The sequence below is a fragment of the Sinocyclocheilus grahami genome, unplaced genomic scaffold (genome assembly GCF_001515645.1).
Source record: "Sinocyclocheilus grahami isolate Dianchi unplaced genomic scaffold, SAMN03320097.WGS_v1.1 scaffold13.1, whole genome shotgun sequence".
Taxonomy (NCBI): domain Eukaryota; kingdom Metazoa; phylum Chordata; class Actinopteri; order Cypriniformes; family Cyprinidae; genus Sinocyclocheilus; species Sinocyclocheilus grahami.
Window position 1 is genome coordinate 1033783 of NW_015505192.1, and position 25077 is coordinate 1058859.

At 37.0% G+C, this 25077-nt stretch overlaps 1 protein-coding gene across 1 annotated transcript in view; it reads left to right on the plus strand.

The window, feature by feature from the left end:
- Positions 1-25077, plus strand: part of LOC107599375 (plexin-A1-like) — a 247168-nt gene that overhangs the window by 208708 nt on the left and 13383 nt on the right. The window contains exons 18-25 of the mRNA XM_016290954.1: positions 1373-1516; positions 3625-3859; positions 7295-7437; positions 13128-13384; positions 14630-14696; positions 20231-20377; positions 21288-21447; positions 23789-23892. Coding sequence (XP_016146440.1) covers positions 1373-1516; positions 3625-3859; positions 7295-7437; positions 13128-13384; positions 14630-14696; positions 20231-20377; positions 21288-21447; positions 23789-23892 — 1257 coding nt within the window. The remainder of the gene's footprint in view (positions 1-1372; positions 1517-3624; positions 3860-7294; positions 7438-13127; positions 13385-14629; positions 14697-20230; positions 20378-21287; positions 21448-23788; positions 23893-25077) is intronic.

Sequence of the window (25077 nt, forward strand, 5' to 3'; positions counted from 1 at the left end):
TCCTGTTTATCTCCATTGAGGAGATCAGTTGCAGGATATGTTCATATCTTTTCAAGCCTTTGGGGTTTTCTTTGCTTTTTAAAAATCAATATCTACATGACCTTTACGTGTCCAAGGTTGTGTGATGCTAATTTGAATTCAGGCTAACAGACTATTACTATTATCTGGAAAACCCATTCCCACACCTTAAAGGAATATTTTAGATATCTATAGACATTCTATAAACATATTTGCCCTGCCAACATTTTCACTGTTGCCAACACAAAAAATATGATTATTTAAATGTATGATTTTATAGTTTTTTTTTTAATTATTGTAAATGTATAATTTTCATGTGTAGCATATATTTATTTTTAAAATTATTTATATGTAATTTTGTATATTTTGTAGTGTGTATACAAATACAAATAGAATATAATAATATTCAAATATAATATATAATCAGTTTTATATTTCTACATTTGTGACCCTGCCTGTGAAAACCCAGCTAAAGTATTTTTTTGTGTGATTTACTGTTCATCTTTCATTAAGATGTAGAACTTTCTGTTAAAATATAACCTTTATATCTTTAATATTGACTGAGTAAGGCCATGTCAAAGATTGAAATCATAGTGAAATGAATGGTTGAAATCAAACTTTGATGCTTGTTATCTCATAATTAGATTTTGAGACTTTAGCCTGGATTTCACAGACAGGGTCACATTTTCTAATTTTAGAGTATACAATGTTTATTTATAGTAATAATGTAAATAGAAAATGATAAACTTCAATTAATATTTTTGTGTATATAATAATTATATATCATAATTATATTTAAATGAAATATTATACTTTTTCACATAAACTCACGAACTACTTAAATTCCCAACAAATACAGTTTTTTTCCAAATAATAAAAAAAAATATATGTATTTTATAATGTGTATGTGCGTGTAACATTTATATATACACACACACGCAAGGTAAAATAATATATACAAATAATATAAACATTACAATTTTAATTTAATAAATGTGTATTTATGACAATAACAATAATAATAACAATAAATGCAAATCTAAAATTATAACCTTAAATTCATTTTTATATCATATATACTGTACTGTAATTATATTTATATTAAATATGATACTTTTCCCACATAAATTACTTGTTGCCAACAAATACTGTTTTCTTAAATATTGCTTATTGTAATTTTTGATGGAAATTATAGTTATTAGCATAGTCGATGCTTTTAAATGTTACATGACAAAGCTCTGTTGAGAATCATGAGGATACAATTTTTTATGTTAAAACAATTTATGTTAGTTATATTTTATTGTTCCTTTTCATATCTGATAATATCTCTTTTCTCCATTTTTTGTCATTACAGGGTCGTAATTTGATTCCTGCCGCACCCGGTAACTCCAGGCTTAACTACACAGTGTTTATCGGAGAGACACCGTGCGTTCTGACGCTCTCTGAGACCCAGTTGCTGTGCGAGTGGCCCAACCTCACCGGCCAGCACAAAGTGACGGTATGTACTTAGAACCTCAAGTTCACACTGACCAAATGTCAAAAGATTGGAAATGACAACTCGCTTTCAGAAATGAACTTAACACCAACCGAATGCCCCGCTGAAGGAAAATGTCTTGAAAGGACACTCTTTATCTCGCCACAGCATGTCATTCGTTGTGATGGCTCTGAAAGTGAAATGCTCCGAGAAGAAAAATATTCACGCCTGTTTTCTGCATTTGTATTACTTTTGCGGCAAATGTCACATTGAATTCGGAGAAATTGTGTGAAATATATGTTTGTACAAATGCTCTTTGAAAAATGCTGGTTCGTCTATTTAGACGTGTCTCTTTGCGTGGCCGTCCTCGTGCAGCACTCAGAGGCGATGCGAGGCGAGCCCGAGACGCAGACACAGCTGTGCTCTTGTCCTGTGTACAGTGACCTAGTTATGAGCCGCCCTTTGTGCACTGGATCACGTCTGGCAGCTCTTAGTGTGTGTGATTCCTGTATCTTTTGGCCTGTATGTGAGAATTAGAGAGTGTGTGTGTGTGTGTGTGTGTGTGTGTGTGTGTGTGTATATGGGTGATGATATGAGTGTGTTCGTCACACAGCTGTGCAATGACCACCATGACCCCTGTTAGACAGAGTCTCTCTAGAAAATTTTGCATGGCTGGGATCTTTGACCCCATGCTTTCCCAGGGGTCCCTGTAGTTTTTGTAGACAGCGCACAATGCCTGCGGTGCAGTGCATACAGTCACGTAATATCTACACTAGAGTTCTCTTGAAGTTCAATTCCAAATATTTATGTTAGCGCTGTTTGCTGAAGCATTTTGCTGTATTTCCACACCTCTAACTCGATGTAATGAACTTTGTGCATAATTTATTTTTAAATGAATGATACCTCAAATTGTGTGAGTTGTTGAAGAGAGGTGTGATTTTATTTTCATATTAATTATGTGATTATTCATTACTGGAATTTACGTTCGGGTCACAGGTTAATTGCTTTATAAAATGTATTAATAATGAATTATACTAAATTTGTTAAATTGATATATATGCAGTTTATTTTATCTAAGTGTTTGTCCTTGATTTTCATCTACTAGATTATAAAATGGATAAAATATCCCATAGACTTATTAATCAAAATTATGCCCTCTAAGCAGTTCTGTGTAGATTACTTGCAAATTGTAGTCCATTACGGATTCTCATTTACATGACAAAAATTGTAGTTAGTGACGTAATACATTAAAATACATATTTCAGGTAACAATTCATCGTTATTAACAACGTGAAGTACATTAAACATTATATTACGTCAAAGTTTCCTGGGGTTCGTGAAGGAACTGCAGAGGGTTTGTGTGTTAAATGAAAAGCTAATAATGGAATAAATCATATAAATGTAAAATCAAAATAAATCTTTTTAAAATTACAATAATCATAATAAAACACTTCATAAAAAATATGAAATATTATACCTGTTTATCTGCATGTCATATGACCATGCAAATAATATTTAATCAATAAAAAAGTAACTGCAATCTGATTACAAGTATTTTAAAATGTAATATCATCTAATTACAAGTACTTAATTTTTGGAACCTGATTATATAATCCAGATTACATGTAATCAGTTACTACCCAGATTTTACTAGGACTAAGCAATGCCAGTTTTATTGGACAAATATCCTCAGATTTTCTTTAGAAAAAAAAATTATCGTCATCTTTTCAACGTTGAACTATTCTGGTGTACAAACGCGTTTATGGTTAAAACAAACACCTGGACACTGTGTGGATTGATTTTTGCCAAGACTGTGTAAACAACCACACGGTTTCTGGATCGTTTCAAGCAAATACAAGCTTGAAATGATCCAGTAATAATAGGACATTTCGGGCTAAATGGGTTTTCAATCTCTTAGCTTGTCTCACAAATGTGATTGGCTCGTAAAGTTTTAATTTGGGTCTTTGTGTAAAGCTGAATTTGCATTTTTGAAGCAAAAAGTCGATTCTCACAAATGAATTACCACAACAAAATTATGAATGCTAATCACATCTAATTGCAGATCACAGGCCACTACACAAGATTTGCTTCCTGTACCTCATTGAGCCGGGTCTCCCATGCCTCTGTTACAGATCCGGGCAGGAGGGTTCGAATATTCCCCCGGCACGCTGCAGGTCTACTCCGACAGCCTTCTCACCCTGCCTGCTATCATCGGGATCGGAGGAGGTGGAGGCCTCCTGCTGCTGGTCATCATCGCTGTGCTCATCGCCTACAAGCGCAAGTCCCGGGACGCAGACCGCACCCTCAAACGACTCCAGCTGCAAATGGACAACCTGGAGTCTAGAGTCGCTCTCGAATGCAAAGAAGGTGAGATTCATTATTAGTAAGTCGTATATCATTTAGGGCTTGGTCAATGCATTCCCAAACTGCATCTTAGTGCAGCTGCCTCTTTTTATACAACAACAAAGTTGTCAATCATTTTGTTTAACCAGCTTAATTATGTGATTTTAAGTTATTATAGAATTTATGTACAGGTCAGACACAGACTAACTGCTGTAAGTTTATTTGTAATTGTTTATAATTAGTGTACATAAATTATACAGTTAACATTGATTGATTTATTTATGAGATTTTAATAAATAAATGTATTAGGGTGAACTAGTTAAAAAAAAAAATACAATAATAATAATAATAATAATAATATATATATGTATATATAAATATATAATTTAATATTTTATTTATTTACACATACATATCACACACATATATATATATATATATATATATATTATATATATATAATTTTGTAAGCTTTTACACCTTCTCTGTTTCTCTCTGTATATTTATGAATTGTTTTATATAAAAGGCACATTCTAAGATAAACGTCCCCATTAGAGAACATGAATTTCATAGAGAATTTAAATGGCTGTTGAAGTGAAACCTGCGGGTCTAATATCAAGCTCCACATTAGTGCCTTTCCGTTCTCTTGTCGCCGTAGTGACACCATTATGGTTGTTAGCATGTCTTGGTAACAGGTTGGTGTTAGTGGGCTGTGCTGTTATGGCATTCGGTCTTCTGCCCAGTTTGAAATGTAGTTCCCATATGCCGTAAAGGTTCCCAATGCCTCTAACTGGTCTCGTAGAGATGCACTGGGTGTAATTGGCCATTATCTTAGGTTTGTCGGCTCTCTGGTCACAACCCTGCCAAAAACATGACGTGGCTAGCTAGCTAACAAACAGTCTTTCACCGCAAAGGGGGAGATGGCTGAATGGCAGAGGGAGAATGATGAAAGAAATGTACTACTTGCCAAATGGGTGAAGGAACTGGTAGGCATTGATTAGCTGTCACGTTCTTTAGCCCTGATTCTCACTGATTGGCCGACTGCCTTCATTAGTGGACAACCTGAACAGTTTGTTATCGCGATGCCCTTCAATCTGCCCATCAATATTTTATTTGGATCATATGCGCTGACATTATTTACAACCTCTGCAAAATATTTATGACCTTAGCTTGGTTATTTCTCGTTTGGGCTGGGAGTGGATTTGCTTGGTAATGACCTGAAGCTCTCAAACCCGTGATCTGTCCAACCCAGTGAGGCCAACAGGGTTAGATAATGGACTGCAAAAGAGTGAATCTCACAAAACCTGTCAAGAAATGGCATATTTTACACCAAATACAATTTGGGATAAAGAAAAGTTTGTTTTATTACATTTTATATAATATTTTAATGGTAAAATTGTTTTATAAAATATATGACAGTAAAATCAGTTATTTTTGCATATTTTACAGAATTAGTGCATTAGAGCAATGAAAATGATCGGAGCAGTTCACGGTTTTTTAGGACCATTGAAAAACAATGGGCTGCAAAAGGGTGAATCTCAAAAAATCCCATCAAGAAATGTCATATTTTACACCAAAATCACACGATATATGTGTGTGTGTGTGTGTGTGTGTGTGTATGTATATCCTCTTCTTGCCATGTATCATGAAATTTACCCAAATGTATAAATGCCCTCTAAATGGTTCAAATCTGCGATCCCCGCTTCGCCTCTAGTTTGGCTGTATAGCATACAGTGACAGTCATGCTGGCGCTGCATGTGCATGGTCATGGGGTGTAGACCGGAGAGAGCCATGCAGGGGCATGCGATTCACCATGTGCAGAGAGGCTTACTGAGCCATGATGCAGCCCATCAGAGAGCGCAGTAGTACACACAAAAAAAGGCACGGCTAATTAGCAAGCTATATAGCAAGCTGGTTTAGATACCGGGAAGGCTCAGTGGGAATATCAGCTTCGCCTCTCTGCTTTACATTAGCTGAGAAATGTTAGCGCAAGCACGTGTGGACGTCACGGTAATTGGAATTGTTTCACTTTGAGTGCTTTCACAACTAAAGGAATGATTTTAGAAAGAAACACATTATCAGCAGTGTACAGAACTTTTCAAGCTTGTTTTGACGAACAGCTTCAGCACTAAAGGAAATGTTTTGCTGGCTGACCTTGCCAGTGCTGCTGCTGCTTCCTGAGAGGCGTAATGTTTTGACCACTACAACAGGAAGCCTTTAAAAATTCACATTCAAGTTGTCTGTAATGCCCCCTCGTGCTTTACGATCCTACACGTGCCTCTCCAAGTAATGAAGTGAAATTGAATTACAAGGCCATCCCTCATGTTGGAAATCTTTGTTAGGCCTTTCAAGTGCACTTTGACGAGAAAGAACCATTGAATTAAAGCTCTTTAGGCCTGTCACTTTCTTTCTTGCTTTTTTTTCCGCCGGGAGACTGAAAATCCCGTTGGGGAGTTCATCTTGAATAATATTTGTGTAGTATTTTTAAGATGAAAAACCCTCACTTAGAGTAGGAGCTTCTTGCTTCAGTATTCATATCCCAGCGGACAACGAGGAGGAACAACAGCTGGAGGAAATTATGCATGAAAAGCTCCGCTCCTTTATTAATTACCCACTCATGCAATTAATTGACTTTCTTTTCCCGTGAACTTTGTGTCTCTTACGTCTCTTCCCTCCTGCTCTTTTCGAATAGCAAAACCAAATTAGTCATAAACTGGATAAACAAACAGATTGACAGACTTAGCATTGGTTCTGTTTACCCAGCAAGTATCTATTATTGCACAAGGCTCTCAGTGACCACGTTTTCATGAGTTCCCATTCAACCGCTTTATTTAAATTCATTTTTATTCATACTTAGGGAAGGCTTAAAGCAAATCAAACTTCTATTATGAGATATTTTATTATGCACACAAGTGTATACTATAAATGCACCCTGATCTGATTAAAAAAAAATCTTTATCTGCACTGAAAAACTACACCGGAAATATTTGAGTTGCTTACAAAGACCTATAGCTGGTTGTAAATAGCTTACATAACTGTACATTCATTAATTTGTTCATTCATTCATATTATTTAAATATATATATATTTTTTAAACAACATATTGATGAGTCTGATTTTATTTTATTTCCTTAAATATATATAAATGTACTTTTTTATAAAATATTTTGTAGAAATTTTCAAAATAAATTATTTTTCAGTTAATTAAAAAATGTAATTTTTTTTTAATTAAAACATTTTCATAAAAAAAATGTGTAGTTATGCTATGATCTAAACTCTTTCTTCAGCTTAGAAATTACTCTTTTTGTGTGTGATCTCTGTAAATGTGTGTGTGTATGTGTGCATATATATCTTTTTTTAATTATTTTTTTATGTCCTTATCCAGTCAATACAACTTGAAAAATCAGGGAACTTTTTGGTCAGAATTGGTTGAACTTACCAGTGCTTTTCTCCTCACAGCTTTTGCTGAACTCCAAACTGACATCCATGAACTGACCCAAGAGCTGGATGGAGCGGGCATCCCGTTCCTGGACTACCGAACCTATGCCATGCGGGTGCTGTTCCCTGGCATTGAGGACCACCCGGTGCTCAAGGAGATGGAGGTACGGGTCAGTACATCGCCATCACCATGGTAACCCTAGAGCAGAGCTAACAATGCAATCAAAAAACAGCAGACGACTACTAATACTAGAAACAACAACATAGTATTGAGATTGTATAAACTACATTTGTGCCGTAGGCGCCTGATCAACACTCTTGAAAGGTCATAATGTATATTGTAAATTTGGTTACCAATGTTTTTGACATCACTTGCTTCTGATAAATGGGGTCGGTGACACTCTCAGGAGTGAAAAAAAGAAAGTTTCAACCTACAATTTGGAGTTTACGAGTTCAATGCATTACAGATTGTGACCTCTTACAATAAAGCCAGATGTTAATCACTGACACGTAATAGCACGAGCTAAAGAAAACAACACAACTAAACGAGAGCAATCACGAAACCTCAAAACGCACTGGTCAGCACAATTAAATACTCCATTTCTCTGACATGCTGCGTCCACCGGTCTGCAAATGGCAGGTCACGCTGTTGGCTTGCGGAGGGATCGTTTGTTTATTATTTCATCTGGGGTTTGTTTTCACTGTATTTGCCCCCGAGTCCCCGGCGTAATCAAGTGCCTATGCGCGCAGCTCAGGCCCTTATTGCTCTGTGTAGCTTCTCGCCCCTAAGCAACCTACAGTACAATCGGCCTCCCCGAGAGGCTGCAAATTTCATTCGGCTCAGCAGAGAAGAATTGAGGCACTTTATTAGTCTGTGTTGTCGGAAAAAAAGCCTTTGTCAGGTTACATGGTACACAAGGTGCTGAAGGGGACAATAACAGATGCCGGTTTGCTTTGAAGTCTGATTCCGGCATCCTCGCTTGGAGATTTTATTCGTTCGTTTTTGTTTTTCATAATTTCTTTGAATTGTAGCACTTTGTCCTATCTAGCCGTGAAAACTATCCAACAACAATGTGAGATAATTACAGCCAAATTGTACATGTGGAGCAGAATTTTGCACCAGTGAGATTTCACTGTGGGCGGGGCTATTCAGTAGACAATGCTGTGGAAACCAAACGAACGACAATGTCCAGTAGCTTGTCGTGGATAGTTAGGACACATGTAAGATGTTGCTTTTGTTATCTTAGTATAAATATGTGGCTTCAAGAAATTGTACAGGTAAGATGTGTGAGAGAGCGAGGCAGATGAAAAGTGACAGGTGCGGCTCATGGAAGAACACATCACCACCTTTCGCTCCTGGACTCCGAGGTCGCGTCTGCTTCCTGCTGTACTCTTTCTCTCTCTCTGTCCTTCCTCGCCCTCACTCTGCATTTCCTTCTGTTGTGTTTTGAGCTGCTAGCATCTTGGATTCCCTTTGATGTCAATCAGAAAGCTGCATGTCCCTCATGTGGACTTCTGCCGGAATGCTGTTTATTTTACTAAAGGGCTTCGACACTGTTTCAGAAAGGCAGAATGCATCAATCAAAAATATTAAAAGCAACATAAATTCGAAATTGACCTTGCTATCTTTAAATATTTCACTAGTCTTACTGTGCACGACAGATCACTTTTAACTTTTAAATAATAAAATAAATCTTAAATAATAATAAAAAAAAAAAAAAATCTTAAATAGCTCACTTTTTTAACTCTACAATCACTTTTTTTGTTTGTTTTTTTCAGTAATTCATATTTTTCCCCTCAGAAATATGTCAAATTACACAGGTTTAATGCAAATGAAGCTTCATGTTGTCCTCTTCTGCTTTTGGTCGGTTAAAAAAGATTGTCATGCTCCCCAAATTCATGCCATTTATTAAGCCAGTGTTGTTGTATCAGGACCTCAAACCAGTCACACAATGGGCCTCCAGCATGAAACACAAACAGAACTAATTTGTGTCAATCATGAAATTGTGTAAGTAAATAGTAATATAAATGGATCAGTTCAGGGCAACAATGTAGGTGTGAACTCTTTTAAGAGTCAAGAGGCATTTATTTATCATTCGCATAGTTAACACTGGGGAAAACTGGGCACTGTAACAATAACAGGACCATACATAAAAAAAAAATTGAATAGAAAAATGTACATATACAGATATAGACGTACGTGGAGGGCACTGAGATATTGAGTGACTTAAGTGACCATAGGCAGAACAATAAACGCAGACAGAGCAGTAAATACAAATAAGTGACAGTAACAGATACAATAAGGGTAGACCGTGTTAAGAGTTTTAAGTAGTCCTGAGGTACTGATTTAAGAATATTGGGGTAGAGCAGTGTCCAAAATGAAAGAAAATTAAAAGTGGCAGTGCAAATACAATAAATAATAAACTTAAGAGCAGCACGTATTCCGATTTAGTATTTCCGGGTAGAGCAGTAACCAAAAAGTCATTGTAGAGTGTCGCAGAGCTACATGAAAAAAAAAAATATTAAAAGTGGCAGTGCAAGTACAATAAATAGTAACTTAAGAGCAGCATGTATTCTGGTTATAGCTGGCTGTTAAGCAGTCTGATGGCTTGAAGATAAAAGCTGTTCTTCAGTCTGGTTGTCCGTGATCGGATGGATCGTAAGTGTCTGCCAGATGGCAGTAGGGATGCAGCGATTAACCGGTTTCACAATTAACCGCGCTTTAAAATGTCGTGGTTAATTAATCATAAAGCCTCCACTACACCGAGTGTTTCTGTTGCACAGAACGGAACAGTTGCAACATGCGCAAAATGAAAACAAAGTTACAATAGCGGTGCGCCAACTTAAAATACTGTGCTTATCAGAGACACGGAGGCTACTACACACACAAGATTTACTACAGAGGAACCAAACAGCGATCTTTTATTTCCACCAGAGTAATGACTGAAGGTCGATAGTGTGGGACCATGTTGGGTACACCAAGAATGACCAGGGTGTCATTTAAATATTGCCGTAAAAACTGCTGCTAAAGAGCAAAGACAATGCGGCTTTAAACTATTTTAATGCACGACGTGAAGGCAAGACTGACGTATTCTGCCTACTTCAGATCAGAAAGATGAAATAGTGGGATAAGATCGCATTTATTTGAATTAATTAATTATAACATTTAGCTACTTGAATTAATTATTCGATCGAGAGAGAGAAGTGTGTGTGTGTGTGTGTGTGTGTGTGAACCTGCGTCAGTCGTCTCTCTACAATGTAGCAATTCAGTATCTAAGCTATTTTATTAATAAAAGTCACAGGGCAGGGTTCACAACAAGTTTGTGCCCTCCTGAATGTTTGTATGTGTGCGCAGCGCGATCTCCGATCTCTCAAACCAAAATAATAGACATGATTTTCTCAGGCCACATGTAAAATCATATGAATTATTATAAAAATGTATAAAATGAATACGTATGGATGACCGTTGATTACAATGATAGTTCAGTTTATTCCCCTCATTATTAATAGTTTCCCCTGTGGGATAAATAAAGTTAATAGCCCTATATTAATAATACTTATTAACATTGTTGTATATTATCCCTTTTTATAGTATTATGCATAAGTCAAAAACCAACAAGATTTTTTTTTTCAGCATGTTTCCAGTTTTCTGCCTCAGGTCCAAAAGAAATGTAAATAATGTACAAACTGAAAACACTAAATATTTTTGTGATCTATTTTCATTAGTTATTTTCAAAAGGCAAATACTGACATGGATGTTTACAGAGCAGAGGTCACCTTTTTAGTTCCAATTGGAGAGATAGACATTTGTTTGTCTTTATTATTATTATTTTGTGCTGTATTATTGGTTACTGTGTTATTTCTGTTTCTAAAGGCAGCAATAAAAAAACACTTTATTATATAAAGAGTGTCCATGTGATTTTATACATTGATAATTTTGTGAAATGAATAAATGCATAATAATCGTGAAACCGTCATTATTCCGCAGACAATAATCGTACCAACAAAATCTATAATCATTGCATCCCTAGATGGCAGTGTGGCAAACAGATGATGAGTAGGGTGAGTGCGGTCCTTGATAATCCTGCGAGCCTTTCTCAAGCAGCGAGTTTGATAGATGTCCTATAAGGCTGGGAGTTTATGTCCAATGATGAGCTCTGCTGTTCTCACCACTCTCTGAAGAGCTTTGCGGTCGAAAGAAGAGCAGTTGCCGTACCATACAGTGATGCAGCTGGTCAGAATGCTCTCTATAGTGCAGCGGTAGACATTTGACATGATGTTAGAGGAGATGCCAAACCTCTTCAGCCTCCGCAGGAAGTAGAGACGCTGACGGGCTGTTCTCACTATGGTCTCTGAGTGTAGGTTTCAGGAAAAATCCTCAGAGATGTGAATGCCAAGGAACTTGTAGCCCTTAACTATCTCTACTTTCTCTCCATTGATGTGAATGGGAACTTGCCCATCTCTCTGTGACTTCCTGTAGTCCACGATCATCTCTTTGGTCTTGCTGACGTCTAGAGAGAGATTGTTATCAGCACACCATGCTGTGAGTGCATTCACCTCATCTCTGTAGGATGTCTCATCACCGTTAGTGATGAGTCCTAGGATAGTTGTATTGTCAGAAAATTTGAGGATGATGTTGTAGCTATGCTTAGCAGAGCAGTCGTAAGTGAACAGGGAGTACAAGAGAGGACTGAGTACACATCCCTGTGGGGCACCAGTGCTGAGTGTGAGTGAGGAGGATGTGTGGTTGCCAATTCTAACCACCTGGGGTCTGCCGGTCAGGAAGTCCAGGACCCAGTTACATAAGTGACTGTTAAGACCCAGATCTTTCAGTTTGGCTATGAGTTTGGTAGGGATGATGGTGTTAAATGCAGAGCTGTAATCAACAAACAGCATCCACACATAGGTGTCTCTTCCCTCCAAGTGTTCCAGGGCAGAGTGTGTGGCCATTGCGATGGTGTCATCAGTGGATCTGTTAGACCGGTAAGCAAATTGGAATGGGTCCAGGGTGTCAGGTAGAGAGGAGCTGATGTGGGATTCGACTAGACGTTCGAAGCACTTCATGATGACTGATGTCAGTGCTACAGGGCAGTAGTCATTCAGACAGGAGACAGTTGTTTTTTTTTGGGAACAGGGATGATGGTAGTTTGCTTGAAGCATGTGGGGATCACTGTTAGTCTCAAGGAGAGTCTCTTATGCCTCTTATGCTCACCAAGGCTGCATTTATTTAACTAATTTTACAAATTAGTTACACTACAGTTCAAAAGTTTGTGGTCAGGTAGATTTTTAATTTTTTGAAAGTAGTTATATACTTTCATTTATCAAGGACACATTAATTTGATCATTAGTGTCAGTAAAGATATTTATCATGTTATTTCTATTTCAAATAAATGATGTTCTTTTGAACTTTGTTCATCAAATAAACCTGAAAAATGTATCATGGTTTCCACAAGATATTAAGCAGCACAGCTGTTTTAAACATTGATAGTAATGAGAAATGTTTCTTCAACAAAATATCAGCATATTAGAATAATTTCTGAGGGATCATGTGACACTGAAGACTGGAGTAATGATGCTGAAATTTCAACTTTGCATCACAGGAATAAATTACATTTTTAAAATACTCAAATAGAAAACAGTTATTTTAAATTGTACTCATATTTTACAATATCACTGTTAACTGTATTTTTGGTCAAATAAATGCAGCCTTGGTGAGCATAAGAGGCATAAAAATCACATTGAAGATGATAGATTCTTTTTTGATTTGATCTTTTATCTGTTAATCAAAACACAACACAGCTGTTGTAATTTATTCTGCACTGTATAATGAGTTGCTGTGTGTGTTTTCCCACAGGTGCAGGCTAATGTCGAGAAGGCCTTGACTCTGTTTGGTCAACTCCTCACCAAGAAGCACTTCCTGCTGACATTTATCCGCACGCTGGAAGCTCAGCGCTCCTTCTCCATGCGTGACCGTGGCAATGTGGCATCACTCATCATGACAGCTCTACAGGGAGAGATGGAGTACGCTACAGGAGTCCTCAAACAGCTGCTCTCTGACCTCATCGACAAGAACCTGGAGAGCAAGAACCACCCTAAACTGCTGCTCAGGAGGAGGGAGAAGACACACACACACACACACACACACACACTCTCACACACACACACACACAGAGTCACACTGATATACAGAGTTAAGGCCTGTTCACACCAAGAACGATAACTTTAAAGATAACTATATCAGCAACCACACCAGTGCACGATAATGTTCTGTTTATCATAAGTGCGCACTGGCATTTTGTCTGCCACTTTAATTACTCAAGCTCTTTAAAGCAGAACAGATTGTGATTGGCTGTCAGTCAGCTAAAAAAATGTTTTGTAAGTGAGTCTGACTATATAATTCCTCTGTTATTGTTATAGTTACAGTGTGAAATTCCCTATTCTCATAGAATCATAACAATTATTAAACTTTATACTTATTGCCATAGTTATCTTCCTTTGTGTGATCGGGCCTTTAGCCACTGAAATCCAAAGTTGTTTCGTTACAGTTACTCTTAAAGCTACAGTTGCAAAAACAGCCTGTTTCAAAGTGTCATTGAGAGGGTAGAAATAATGTAAAAATAAATCACAACAAGAAACCTCGACTAACATAAGTAGACTTATAATGCCACAAAAATCCCAGCTTGGAAATACCACCTCAAAATTTCTCCATTACTCTCAGAAGTTCATGTAAGTCAATATCCTCCATCTCACCCCACTGTCGACCCTGGTCTAGTGCACTTACTGAAGTATGCTAATGAGCTATTCGGGACACTTCCCCCTCATGAAATACCTGTTGTCCCAGTCCATTCACCTTATCTCCCTTTCACCATTTTATTAATGAGCATATAATTTAATAATAGGCCCTTATGTAAGCAAGTAATGGGAGTTGGTAAGTCTATGTGAATGCATTATTGAACAGCAGAAAAGGCTCCTGGTGGGCCTGAGGGAGGAAGGAGCCGCAGTTAGCAGCTCGCACTAGCAGTTGCTCTCGTTTGCCAGCTGCAGATGAATTAGGAGCTTTGAAGTTCATTAATTACGGCATGCTTTAATTACTTCTGTTCTGGGGAAGCTTTTGGGGGTCTTCGGCTGGCGACAGGTTGGTCATTAATGGAAGATGTTGACCAGTTACTGTAATTGTCTGGTCTTAATGAAGATTGGTAGTTTGTTTTGGAAAAAAAAGTGTAGTTTTTCATTGGAAGGAGTTTTTGTTTGTTTGTTTGTTTGAGAAAGCTTTTATACACTTTTGGGTTTTATTTGTGTTGTATGAATTTTGATTCATATTTTTTCTCACTCTCACTTTTCCTTTGTCTCTTTTAGGACCGAGTCTGTTGCTGAGAAGATGCTTACAAACTGGTTCACATTTCTTCTGTACAAGTTCTTAAAAGTAAGTGTGTACAGTATTGTTACTGATAAGACTGCATTGTGTCCAGCAATAATGATAATATGACATGTTTCTTGAGCAGCAAATCAGCATATTAGAATGATTTCTGATGGATCATGTGACACTGACGACTGCAGTAATGATGCTGAAATTTCAGCTTTGCCATCACAGGAATAACATTTGTTTTAAAATATATTAAAATAGAAAACTGTTGTGATGATATTGCACAATATTACTGCTTTTACTGTATTTTTGATCAAATGAACGCAGCCTTGGTGAGCATAACAAAAATCTCATTGACCCCCAAACTTCTGAATGGTGCACCATTATATTTTGCCTGAGTTGTGAGTTTTCACAGTTTGATTCACAAGTCTGATCAACAACTGACTCATGTTAGCCAGTTCTTGTAATGAATCTTTCAAAAAAACAACAGTTTTGAATCAGTTTGATTTGTTTAAATCAGTCTAACAGATCACTCTGAATCCATATTTGTTTTATAAAAGGATATTTGACCCAAAAGTAGAAGTTCTGTCATTGTTTACTCACTCACATCTGTATGACTTTCTTCTGTGAAGCACACATTATGATATTGTCCATACAATGAAAGTTAACAGTGTTGTTTTAGACCCCATTGACTTCAATTTTATGGACAAAAACATTTGAAACTTTTTTTCCAAAATATCGTCTTTTGTGTTCTGCAGAAGAAAAAAGTCTTGCATGTTTTAAACAACATGAGGGTGAGTAAATGATAACAGCATTTTCATTTTTGTGTAAAGCGTGTAATTACTCACTCCTGAAAAACAAAAATGCACCCTAACACATACAAAAGCACAAAATTGAGCTTGTCTTTATTTTGCAAGAATAGAGTGACCAGAGGGCCTTTCCACAACAAGGTCCAACATGATGTGACAAATAATGAGACCGAAGCTGTCTGTCAGTGGTCGGGCAGGTCAGAGGTCATCCCTTCAGACACCTCTGCATCCTAGTCTCCATCAGCTCTTAGCTCCAGCTCCTTTATATACTCCTGTTCTCTGCTTCCCCCCCCTCCATCCTGCTTCACTCCATGACGCTACTCACTGAGCGTGATTGAGCTGCAGGATGTCAGTCCTCCCCTGTTTGTCTCTTTCTCACTCTCGCGTTTGCAGCTCTCTGGTTTTATTAGTTTAATCATGCAGGGCTCAGCACGCAATGGAAGAATTTTAATCAACAGGAAACGGGAGTCCAGAATACTTTCACTTCATAGAGATTCATTTAACGATGACACAAATTGAACGTGCTTTTGCATTATTTGAGAACATTGAATGTAGTTGCTTGTAAAGGAATAGTTTGCCCAAAAAATGAAAGTTGTCATTATTTGTTCACAATACTAATTTAAATTCTCTACATTTATGTGTAAAACACTAATATTGTGAAATAGTATTACAATTTAAAATAATCTGTTCTATTGTAATATATTTTAAAAGGTAATTTATTCCTGTGATACAAAGCTGAATTTTCATCAGCCATTACTCGAGTTTTCAGTGTCACATGATCCTTCAGAACTCATTCTAAAATGCTGATTTGCTGATCAATAAACATTTCTTATTATTATTCATGTTACAAACAGTTGTGCTACTTAATATTTATGCAGAAACCATGATATACCATGATGCGTGCGTGTTTAAAGTTCAGCAAATATGCATTCAATTGCTCAAAATTGATAGTAAAAACATTTATAATGTTACAAAAGATTTATATTTCAAATGCTGTTCTTTTGAACTTTCTATTCATCAAAGAACCCTGAATGTTTCCACAAAACAGCAACACTGTTTTTAACATTGATAAGAATAAGAACCATTATTAATAACTGAGAACCAATAACAATTATGCAGCAAATTCACATATTAGAATGATTTCTGATCATGTGACACTGAAGACTGGAGTAATGATGCTGAAAATTCAGCTTCGCATCACCAGAATAAATTACATTTTAAAATGATTTAAAATAGAAAATAGTTATTTCAAAATGTAATATTTCACAATTTTACTGTTATATTTACTGTATTTTTTAATCAAATAAATGCAGCCTTGGTGAGCATAAGATAATTTTTTTATTGTTTCAAAAGTAAAATGTTTCTTCTCTCTCTCTCTCTCTCTCTCTCTCTCTCTCTCTCTCTCTATATATATATTTTTTTTATTTATTTATTTTTTTTATTTATTTATCAGGGGCTCTCAATTCTGGCCCTCAAGGTCCACTCTCCTGTTAGAGTTTAGCTTCAACCTTGAACAAACTCACCTACCTGTAACTTTCTAATGATCCTGAAGACCTTGTTTAACTTGTTCAGGTGTGTTTGTGTGTGTGAACCTCGAGGGCCAGAGTTGAGAACCCCTGATATAGAGATATATAATTGCATGTGAGTGAGGAAAAAAGCAATAGTATGGCTAAAAATGATACATATGTCTTGCAGCAAGAGTATTTTGCCTAATATCTTTTGTGAACTAAGGAATTTTAACAGATTTAGAATGACATGAGGGTAATCTTTTTTTATTTTTGGATGAACTCATCCTTTCAGACCAAATAACCCAATTCCGATTTGCTCGTTTGAAGTCTGTTTCAAGCTTTGACTGTTTACAGGCCTCGTTTGACTCCTCTGATAACTGACAGAAGTTCAGAAGCAGGCAGTTTGAGATCGCTAATTAGCATTAGGAAAAGTGGCGCTGTTTTCGACGGATGGGATTGTGGCGTGAGTTAGTAGAACTGACAAGCTGTTGTCACCAACACACAGCTTGTAATATCACATATGAAGACACGGCTCAGACAGCACAGTTGAAGCAAACTGACACGAATCAAACCTTCCCAGAAATCTTTCTCACAAAGTGCTTTTTTTTTTTTAATCAACATTCTGGCCACAGTGGTGCTTTTGAGCAAAGTCTGCTCAAGGCTGTAGTGTGGAATAATTGATCTGCTAGCTCTGTATTTCAACAGGATATTTTCCTGCTACTGTTCATTAGCCCTATGGGTGGGTGAGGTCTGGCTATGTTGTCTGCGCTCTCTCGCTCTCTTTCTGTCTCTTTCTTTAATGAAGCTGAAGCGTGGGATGAGGTCTGGTCTCCTGGCCGCGTGCGCTGCAGTAGGGGTCTCTAAGAGTGATGTATCCGCGCTCCCTCTCGTTAGCAGCTGTCGACTTAATTAGCGCAGATGCTAACGAGACGTTAACAGCATATGGTAGGAGGGTGGGTGGAGTAAAACAGGATGAAGTGATGGAGGAAACCAGAAGAAACTGTTTCGTGTGGGTATGTGTAAGACGGAGGGAGATGGTGTGTTTCCTCGTTTCACCGTACTCATCATAATCAGTGCGGTCGGGGGTCGGTTGAGGAGGGGTACGTTCCTGATGCGTCTCGCATTGTGACAGCTCACTGTAATTTTTTATGGCTTAGAAGTTTCCTGCATTAGAGCCTGATCAATCTTCTGAAATTATCTCTGAGATTTTGACTTGAAAATGTGAAGCTACAATAAATAAACTTGCTGCCTCAGAAACTAGCGATTAGAAAGATTGTTCACATAGTACCACACAAAATCTGGAGCTACAGTGAAGAAGATTGCTAATTGCTAGCTACTGTCTCAGAAACTCATTACAATTCATTGTAGCTTCAGATTGTAGCTTTGGATCCTTTGTAGCTTCTGGCTCAAAAACTAGCGATTAGTCTAGGGTGACCATACGTACCATTTTCCCAGGACGCGTCCTGGCCAGGATTTCTATATTGCCTAAAATATCTAGGTTTTGGCTTTGTTTGCGTGTGCAGACCGATCGGTGTATGACATCAAAATACCTCGAGAGCATTTTGAAAGCATAAGGAACCGTCTGTATGGCATTTTGATGTCATACACCGATCGTCTGCACACGCAAACAAAGCCAAAACCTAGATGGTCACCCTAGATTAGTCATTGTAGCTTCAGATTTTGCTAATGTATAATTCACACAATATTTGCAATGTGTAATCTGAAGCTACAATGAATAAGCTTGCTAATTGCTAATTTCTGTCTCAGAAACTCGTTACAGTTCATTATAGCTTCAGATTGTAGCTTCAGATCGTTTGCAGCTTTTGCCTTGGAAACTTGCAATTAGCAGGTCTATTCATTGTAGCTTCAGATTTTGTGTGTTAATTCACACAATACTTGCTATATCTGAATCTACAATAATGAATACGTTTGCTAATCACTAGTTTGAGGCAATAAAGCGATTAGCAAGCTTATTTTCATACCACACAAAATCTGAGGCTACAAATAAAACTGCTCATTGTTAGTTTCTGCCTCGGTAAAGTTCCTCAGATTATTTGTAGTTTCTGCCTCAGAAACTTACAATTAGCAGGTCTATTCATTGTAGCTTCAGATTTTGTGTTCATTCACACAATATCTGTTATATCTGATTCTACAAAGATGAATAAGTTTGCAAATCATTAGTTCATACCACACAGAATCTAAGGCTACAAATAAGTTTCTGTCTCAGTACAATTCTTCAGATTATTTGTAGTTTCTTCCTCAGAAACTAGCGATTAGCGTGTTTATTCGTTATAGATTCAGATTTTGTGTGATTGTGTAATTCACACAATGTTTGCTATCTGAAGTGGCAATAAATAAACTGGCTAGTCACTATTTTCTGAGGCAAAAACTAGCAAGTTTATTCACATACCATACAAAATCTGTAGCTGCAATGAAGACTGCTAGTTTATGTCTCAAAAACATTGTAATTCATTGTAGCTCAGAATTTAGGGTGAAGCAAACGTATTCACTGATTTGAAAATCATTTCTAATTTTAAACGTTTTTAGTCTTTTATTCATATTTTATTTAAGCTTTATTTAGTTTTTAGTTTTATTTGGTAGCTATGTCAGTCAGACCAAGTCTCTGAGTGGATGCTAATTGTCCAGAATAAGTCATAATATGAACCGTAAGTCAGACTACATGAGGCTAGTTAACTGCTAATGGACACCTGAATCAAACAGAAACATAAATATGAAGAATTAAGAAACTGAAAAACAGAAAGTTGTGTTAGTCAGTGATGTTAATGCTAATGCAGAAAACAGCCTATCAGTCCACACCCCAGCCATCTCTCTCTCTCTCCACACCTATCCGTTCATTTCACAAAGGGGTTTAAGTGCTTCCTCACAATCGTTAACCTCCATCTATCTCTCTCTCCCTCCCCTGCATTTAAACGGTTTGTCTTTTTCAAGAGGGGCTTTTTGAGGGTATGAGGCTAATGGTTGTATTGATTGGCAAGTCCTTGTGATTATTTGAAAGCGGTGCACCATTATAGCTGCTTGTTTTTCACATCTGAGGTGACAGTTTATCAGTAATCAAGTTTTGCTCAATATACATACCTGAAATGCATTTTATGTCCGTGTGTTACTATGAAAGGAAAGAAGGGCTATTGATTGCATCATCTTTTTGCATCTTTGTCTTTCACTTTTTGAGGTGAAAAAAGTCACAGTGCATGTATTCATGACATCGTGGAGTCCTAGCACACTGTTGTTGTTTCTGACACTCTTTCTCTCTCTACAGGAGTGTGCAGGTGAGCCTCTCTTCATGCTGTACTGTGCTATGAAACAGCAGATGGAAAAAGGCCCTATAGATGCCATCACCGGAGAGGCCAGATACTCCCTCAGTGAGGACAAACTCATCCGGCAACAGATTGACTACAAGACTCTGGTCAGTGCAAGTGCACAACATAAGTGAACTCATCTGATGTTTCTTTATGTCTCTGCATTTTTGAATTTTCTTTTTTTTTTTGAAATCGAGATTAAATCTAAATTTACCTGATGCGTCTCATGTATAATTCATGTGCACAATTCATGCATATTATTATAGAAGAAAAAAAGTCAACGTGAAGTCATGTTAAAGTGTCATGCTGTTAGTTTAGCAACATGCTAACACTAAACCCTATTGAAATCAGTCAATTCTCTATGTGCTTTATGTAAAGAGTGTTATTCATACTCCCTGCTGATAGAGTTATCAAATGTACAGCATTTCAAATCAGTCATGAGCTTTTTTTATGCAACTGCCTATATACCCTTACAAAACAAAAATATACGGGAATATACTGGAAAATATAATGTGATATATTAAGGAATACAACTCTGTATATGGGAAACTAGTGCTTCTATCTTTTTCAATATACTGCAATATATATAAGGACCATGTATGGCTAAATATTGATACGTATAAAAATATATAGCAAATAAGACAAACTGCACCGCGTTTGGACATGTAATAGCTTTATTGAAACACTCAATTAATTTCTTTCACATGGGTTTACATAAATCTGAACACATACAGTATTCATAAATATATTACTGAACATAAAATATACATTCAGTATATGAAAAGTGGCAATTTCATGTATTATTCAATATATTGTAATATATTAACAAAATATTATTCAATATATTTTCAAATAATTTAATAGATTGATCGTTACTCTAAGGAAAAGTATTTTCTTTGAGAGGGGTGGGCAGCTCACTGGTGTTTTCAGCTTGTTTTTACAGTGAGAGTGCTCTAACTGTTCAAACTAGATGCTAATAATTAATTGCTCAGACTGATTTATCTCGTCTCCTTTTAGACACTTCATTGTGTGAACCCCGAGAACGAGAACGGCCTGGAGGTGACGGTGAAATGCCTGAACTGTGACACAATCACCCAGGTGAAAGAGAAGCTTCTGGATGCTGTGTATAAAGGAAGCCCATACTCACAGAGACCAAAAGCAGGAGACATGGACCTGGGTAAGAACTCTTGAGAACGACGAGGGAGGAATATGGCAGAAAGTGGCTTTTCACACTTGAAATTTTAATGCAGGGTCATTCTAAACCCTGTATAGCATAATCCTGGGTTAACTTGTTTCATGGTGCACACTATTTATACTTTGCCCTGGATTTGTAATTAATGCTGGGCAGTGGGGTTCATACTCTACATTTGGAAACCTTGGGTTAATGTTCCTATTTGCATATTTATGAGGTCAATAAGATTGATTGGCAAATGACCTGTTTTAATAACTGCATGTCCATCTCTGAAAATGTTTAATGTTAAAGTGAAGGTTTCTATGGCAAAACACATGAATATTGAATGAGGCCGTTTATGATTGGTTTTCTGTTGATGAATAATTTGCTGTAACGTTCTAGCACTGCATCATTTCACACTGTATAGTGTGAACCTTTGCCTCTGCAATTCGTGAAGATTTCATTACCTGGGGTTAAAAGTGGTGCTAACCTCTTTTCAAAATTACACGAGTGAAATGTTCCATAACCCAGGGTAAAGAGTGGCCTTACCCAGGGTTAAAAAGATGATAACCCAGGGTTAAATACAACGTGAAAAACCCTGAAGGGATTTGCGGCTTTATGAATGGATGGCAGAGCAGTTATGCTTCAAGATGGATACATCAATGAAATATTACACATATGTCAACATAGTTGAATGTCATTAAAATTAATGATCAATTAATCATTTTAATCATTGACTTTAAAGCAACAAAATGCATGTGGAAAAGTCAAAATATTACCCGGACATAACCTGAAATTATTTGACAATTGGTAAGCTTAAAGGTGCAGTAGGAGATCTTGGAAAATGCTAACTTTAGCCTGATAGCACTGAAAGCGAACGTCCCACCCTCCCTGCAATCGCTGTCCAAAGCCACGCCCCCTGAACGCATATACACTCACTCATAGACCAGAATACCAGAAACAACATTACTACAATAGGCTACATCAGCGGTTCCCAATTGCAGCCCATGTTCCGAAGTTAAATAAACTTCAACGGATTTCCCCCACTCAGGGAGTAGGGAGCAATGAACACTGTGTTATCATATCGATCGGAACACAGTTCATGCACGTAGCTCTCTTCTAATGAGCTGGTTATCTGAATCGGGTGTGTTAACTAAGCGAGACATGCTAAATACATGCGCGAGGACTGGAATTGGGAACTGCTGGGCTGCCTACATCATGTGTCATTCACCGGTGAGAAAACTTTAAAAGTACTACAATACCAGGAAGGAAGATTGGGTTGTTGATTCTCTGCCATTCTCGCTCAGTCTGCACAGCGTGTGTGAACGCGCTGATGACGTATCCTGTCTGTGCGAACCGGGTGCGCAGAGGTATGCTAATACATACGTTGACAGGCAGGTAGGAAAGCCAATTAAAACGCTCGGACAGAGCGTTTTGATTGGACGAACATTTCTTGGTCCTACGCCTTCCACAGAATATATAAATACAGATAAATACATTTAGACCACTTAACTTAATGCTTGCTATCGGGATGTGAAGAGACTTTCAACCAGCATAACAAAAAATGTTTCTGAAGACAATCACCTATTGCACCTTTAATTAAATAATTAAACTAAATTATTAACATCCCTATTGCACAATCTTGTAATCAAATGCTTCTGTTCAAAGCAGGTACTGCCAGCTGATACAAATGTCCAGCTTATCAGCAGCTTGATATAAATGGATGCTGAATTCACCATTGTGGGCACCAGGGAAATAGACACTGAAGCATATCATCCACAGCAAGATCCCATTAGCTTGAGCAGTTCCCAACATGATTGTCATCTGGCTCAGACTGAGTGATGCTACAGTATCAGCTGCAGATCTTATCTGGCTTTGCTTTGCTCCTTGGCAGTTGTCTTTCAGGGCCTGTTTCGAAATAAGAAACTGCGACTTCCTCCTGTAACAAACAAACAGGGAGGTTGTTTATTGGAACGGTTTGCTTGTAAGAGGCTTAGAATAGTCATTCCCATGACCTTGATCAGATCTGTCATTTAGATATGACCCGGACTCTGACTTCCTAGTTATGTCGCTCACCTCTGTTAACAGCAAGTGCATGCTTTTGTATCTGTTCAGCTAGGAAAAGCAACTTCACTCTGCACAGGGCGATTCGGACAAGGTTATGTGTTCTAAATGAAGCCTTTCTAAAGAGGGAAGCTTCCCTAAAGTGGTCAATCGTCCTTGTGTGTCGGAGTGATGTGCGTGTTGCGTGTACACATAATAAGTATAAGTAAATGCTGTTTTCTAAAACATGAAACATCACTCCATTCTTATTGACACACCATACTCATCTTGTTTTCTGTTGCAGAGTGGCGGCAGGGGCGACTGGCGAGGATCATTCTGCAGGATGAGGATGTCACTACTAAGATTGATAATGACTGGAAACACCTGAACACACTAGCACACTATCAGGTATGGTTACTGTCCACACCTGAGCTGTTACCATGGAAACAGCCTTAATAAAGGTGTAATGGACAGAGAATACCAGAATTAGGTGGTGGTCCCTGAATACATTCAGGGTTCTCTTGGTCATGGAAAATCTTGGAAATTATAAGTTTGGGATCAGTAAGATTTGTAATGTTTTTTAAAGAAGTCTCTTCTGCTCATCATGGCTGCATTTATTTGATTAGAAATACAGGAAAAAACGTAATATTGTGAAATATGATTGCAATTTAAAATAATGGTTTTCTTTTTTAATATACTTTAAAATATAATTTATTCCTGTGATGCAAGAGACTTCTTTAAAACGCATAAAAAATCGTACTGATCCCAAACTTTTGAACAGCAGCGTATATACTGTATATATATATATATATAATGGAAAATTCTTCAGTGAATATAAATATGTGGTCAAGCCAAATTCAAATCTTAGTGGGGTTTTTTTTTTTTTTTTTTGGTATCCAAATAATATCCTAATTCGAAGTATACTTACCTGGTATACAAATGTAAATGATTTCCAGTAATCTCTATCAAATTATTTTAATGGTAACTCACTGAAATAAAGTGGGAATTTAAAAGTTGTTTTTCTACAAAACATTTGTAATCAAGTCAACATATTAGTCATATGTCTTACGTCGCTGGGGTATATTTGTAGCAACAGCCAAAAATACATTGTATGGGTCAAAATTATAGATTTTTCTTTTATGCCAAAAATCATTAGGATATTAAGTAAAGATCATGTTCCATGAATATATTTTGTAAATTTCCTACTGTAAATATATTAAAAGTAAATTTTTGATTAGTAATATGAGTGAGGCCTCGGTATGAGTATCTCGGCCAAATATTGTCCTATCCTAACAAACCATACATCAATGGAAAGCTTATTTATTAAACAAATCGACCCTTATGACTGGTTTTGTGGTCCAGGGTCACATATATCAAACACTACCGGTAAAATAATTGGGATAATTTTGTAATGTTTTTAAAAGAAGTCTCTGATGCTCACCCTGGCTGCATTTATTTTCTCAAAAATACAGTAAAATCAGTAATATTCTTAAATATTATTACAATTTAAAATAACTGTTTTATTTTATTTTTATATATTTTAAAAAAATCTTTTTTTTTTTTTTTTTTTGCATCTGTTTCACAATATAAAGG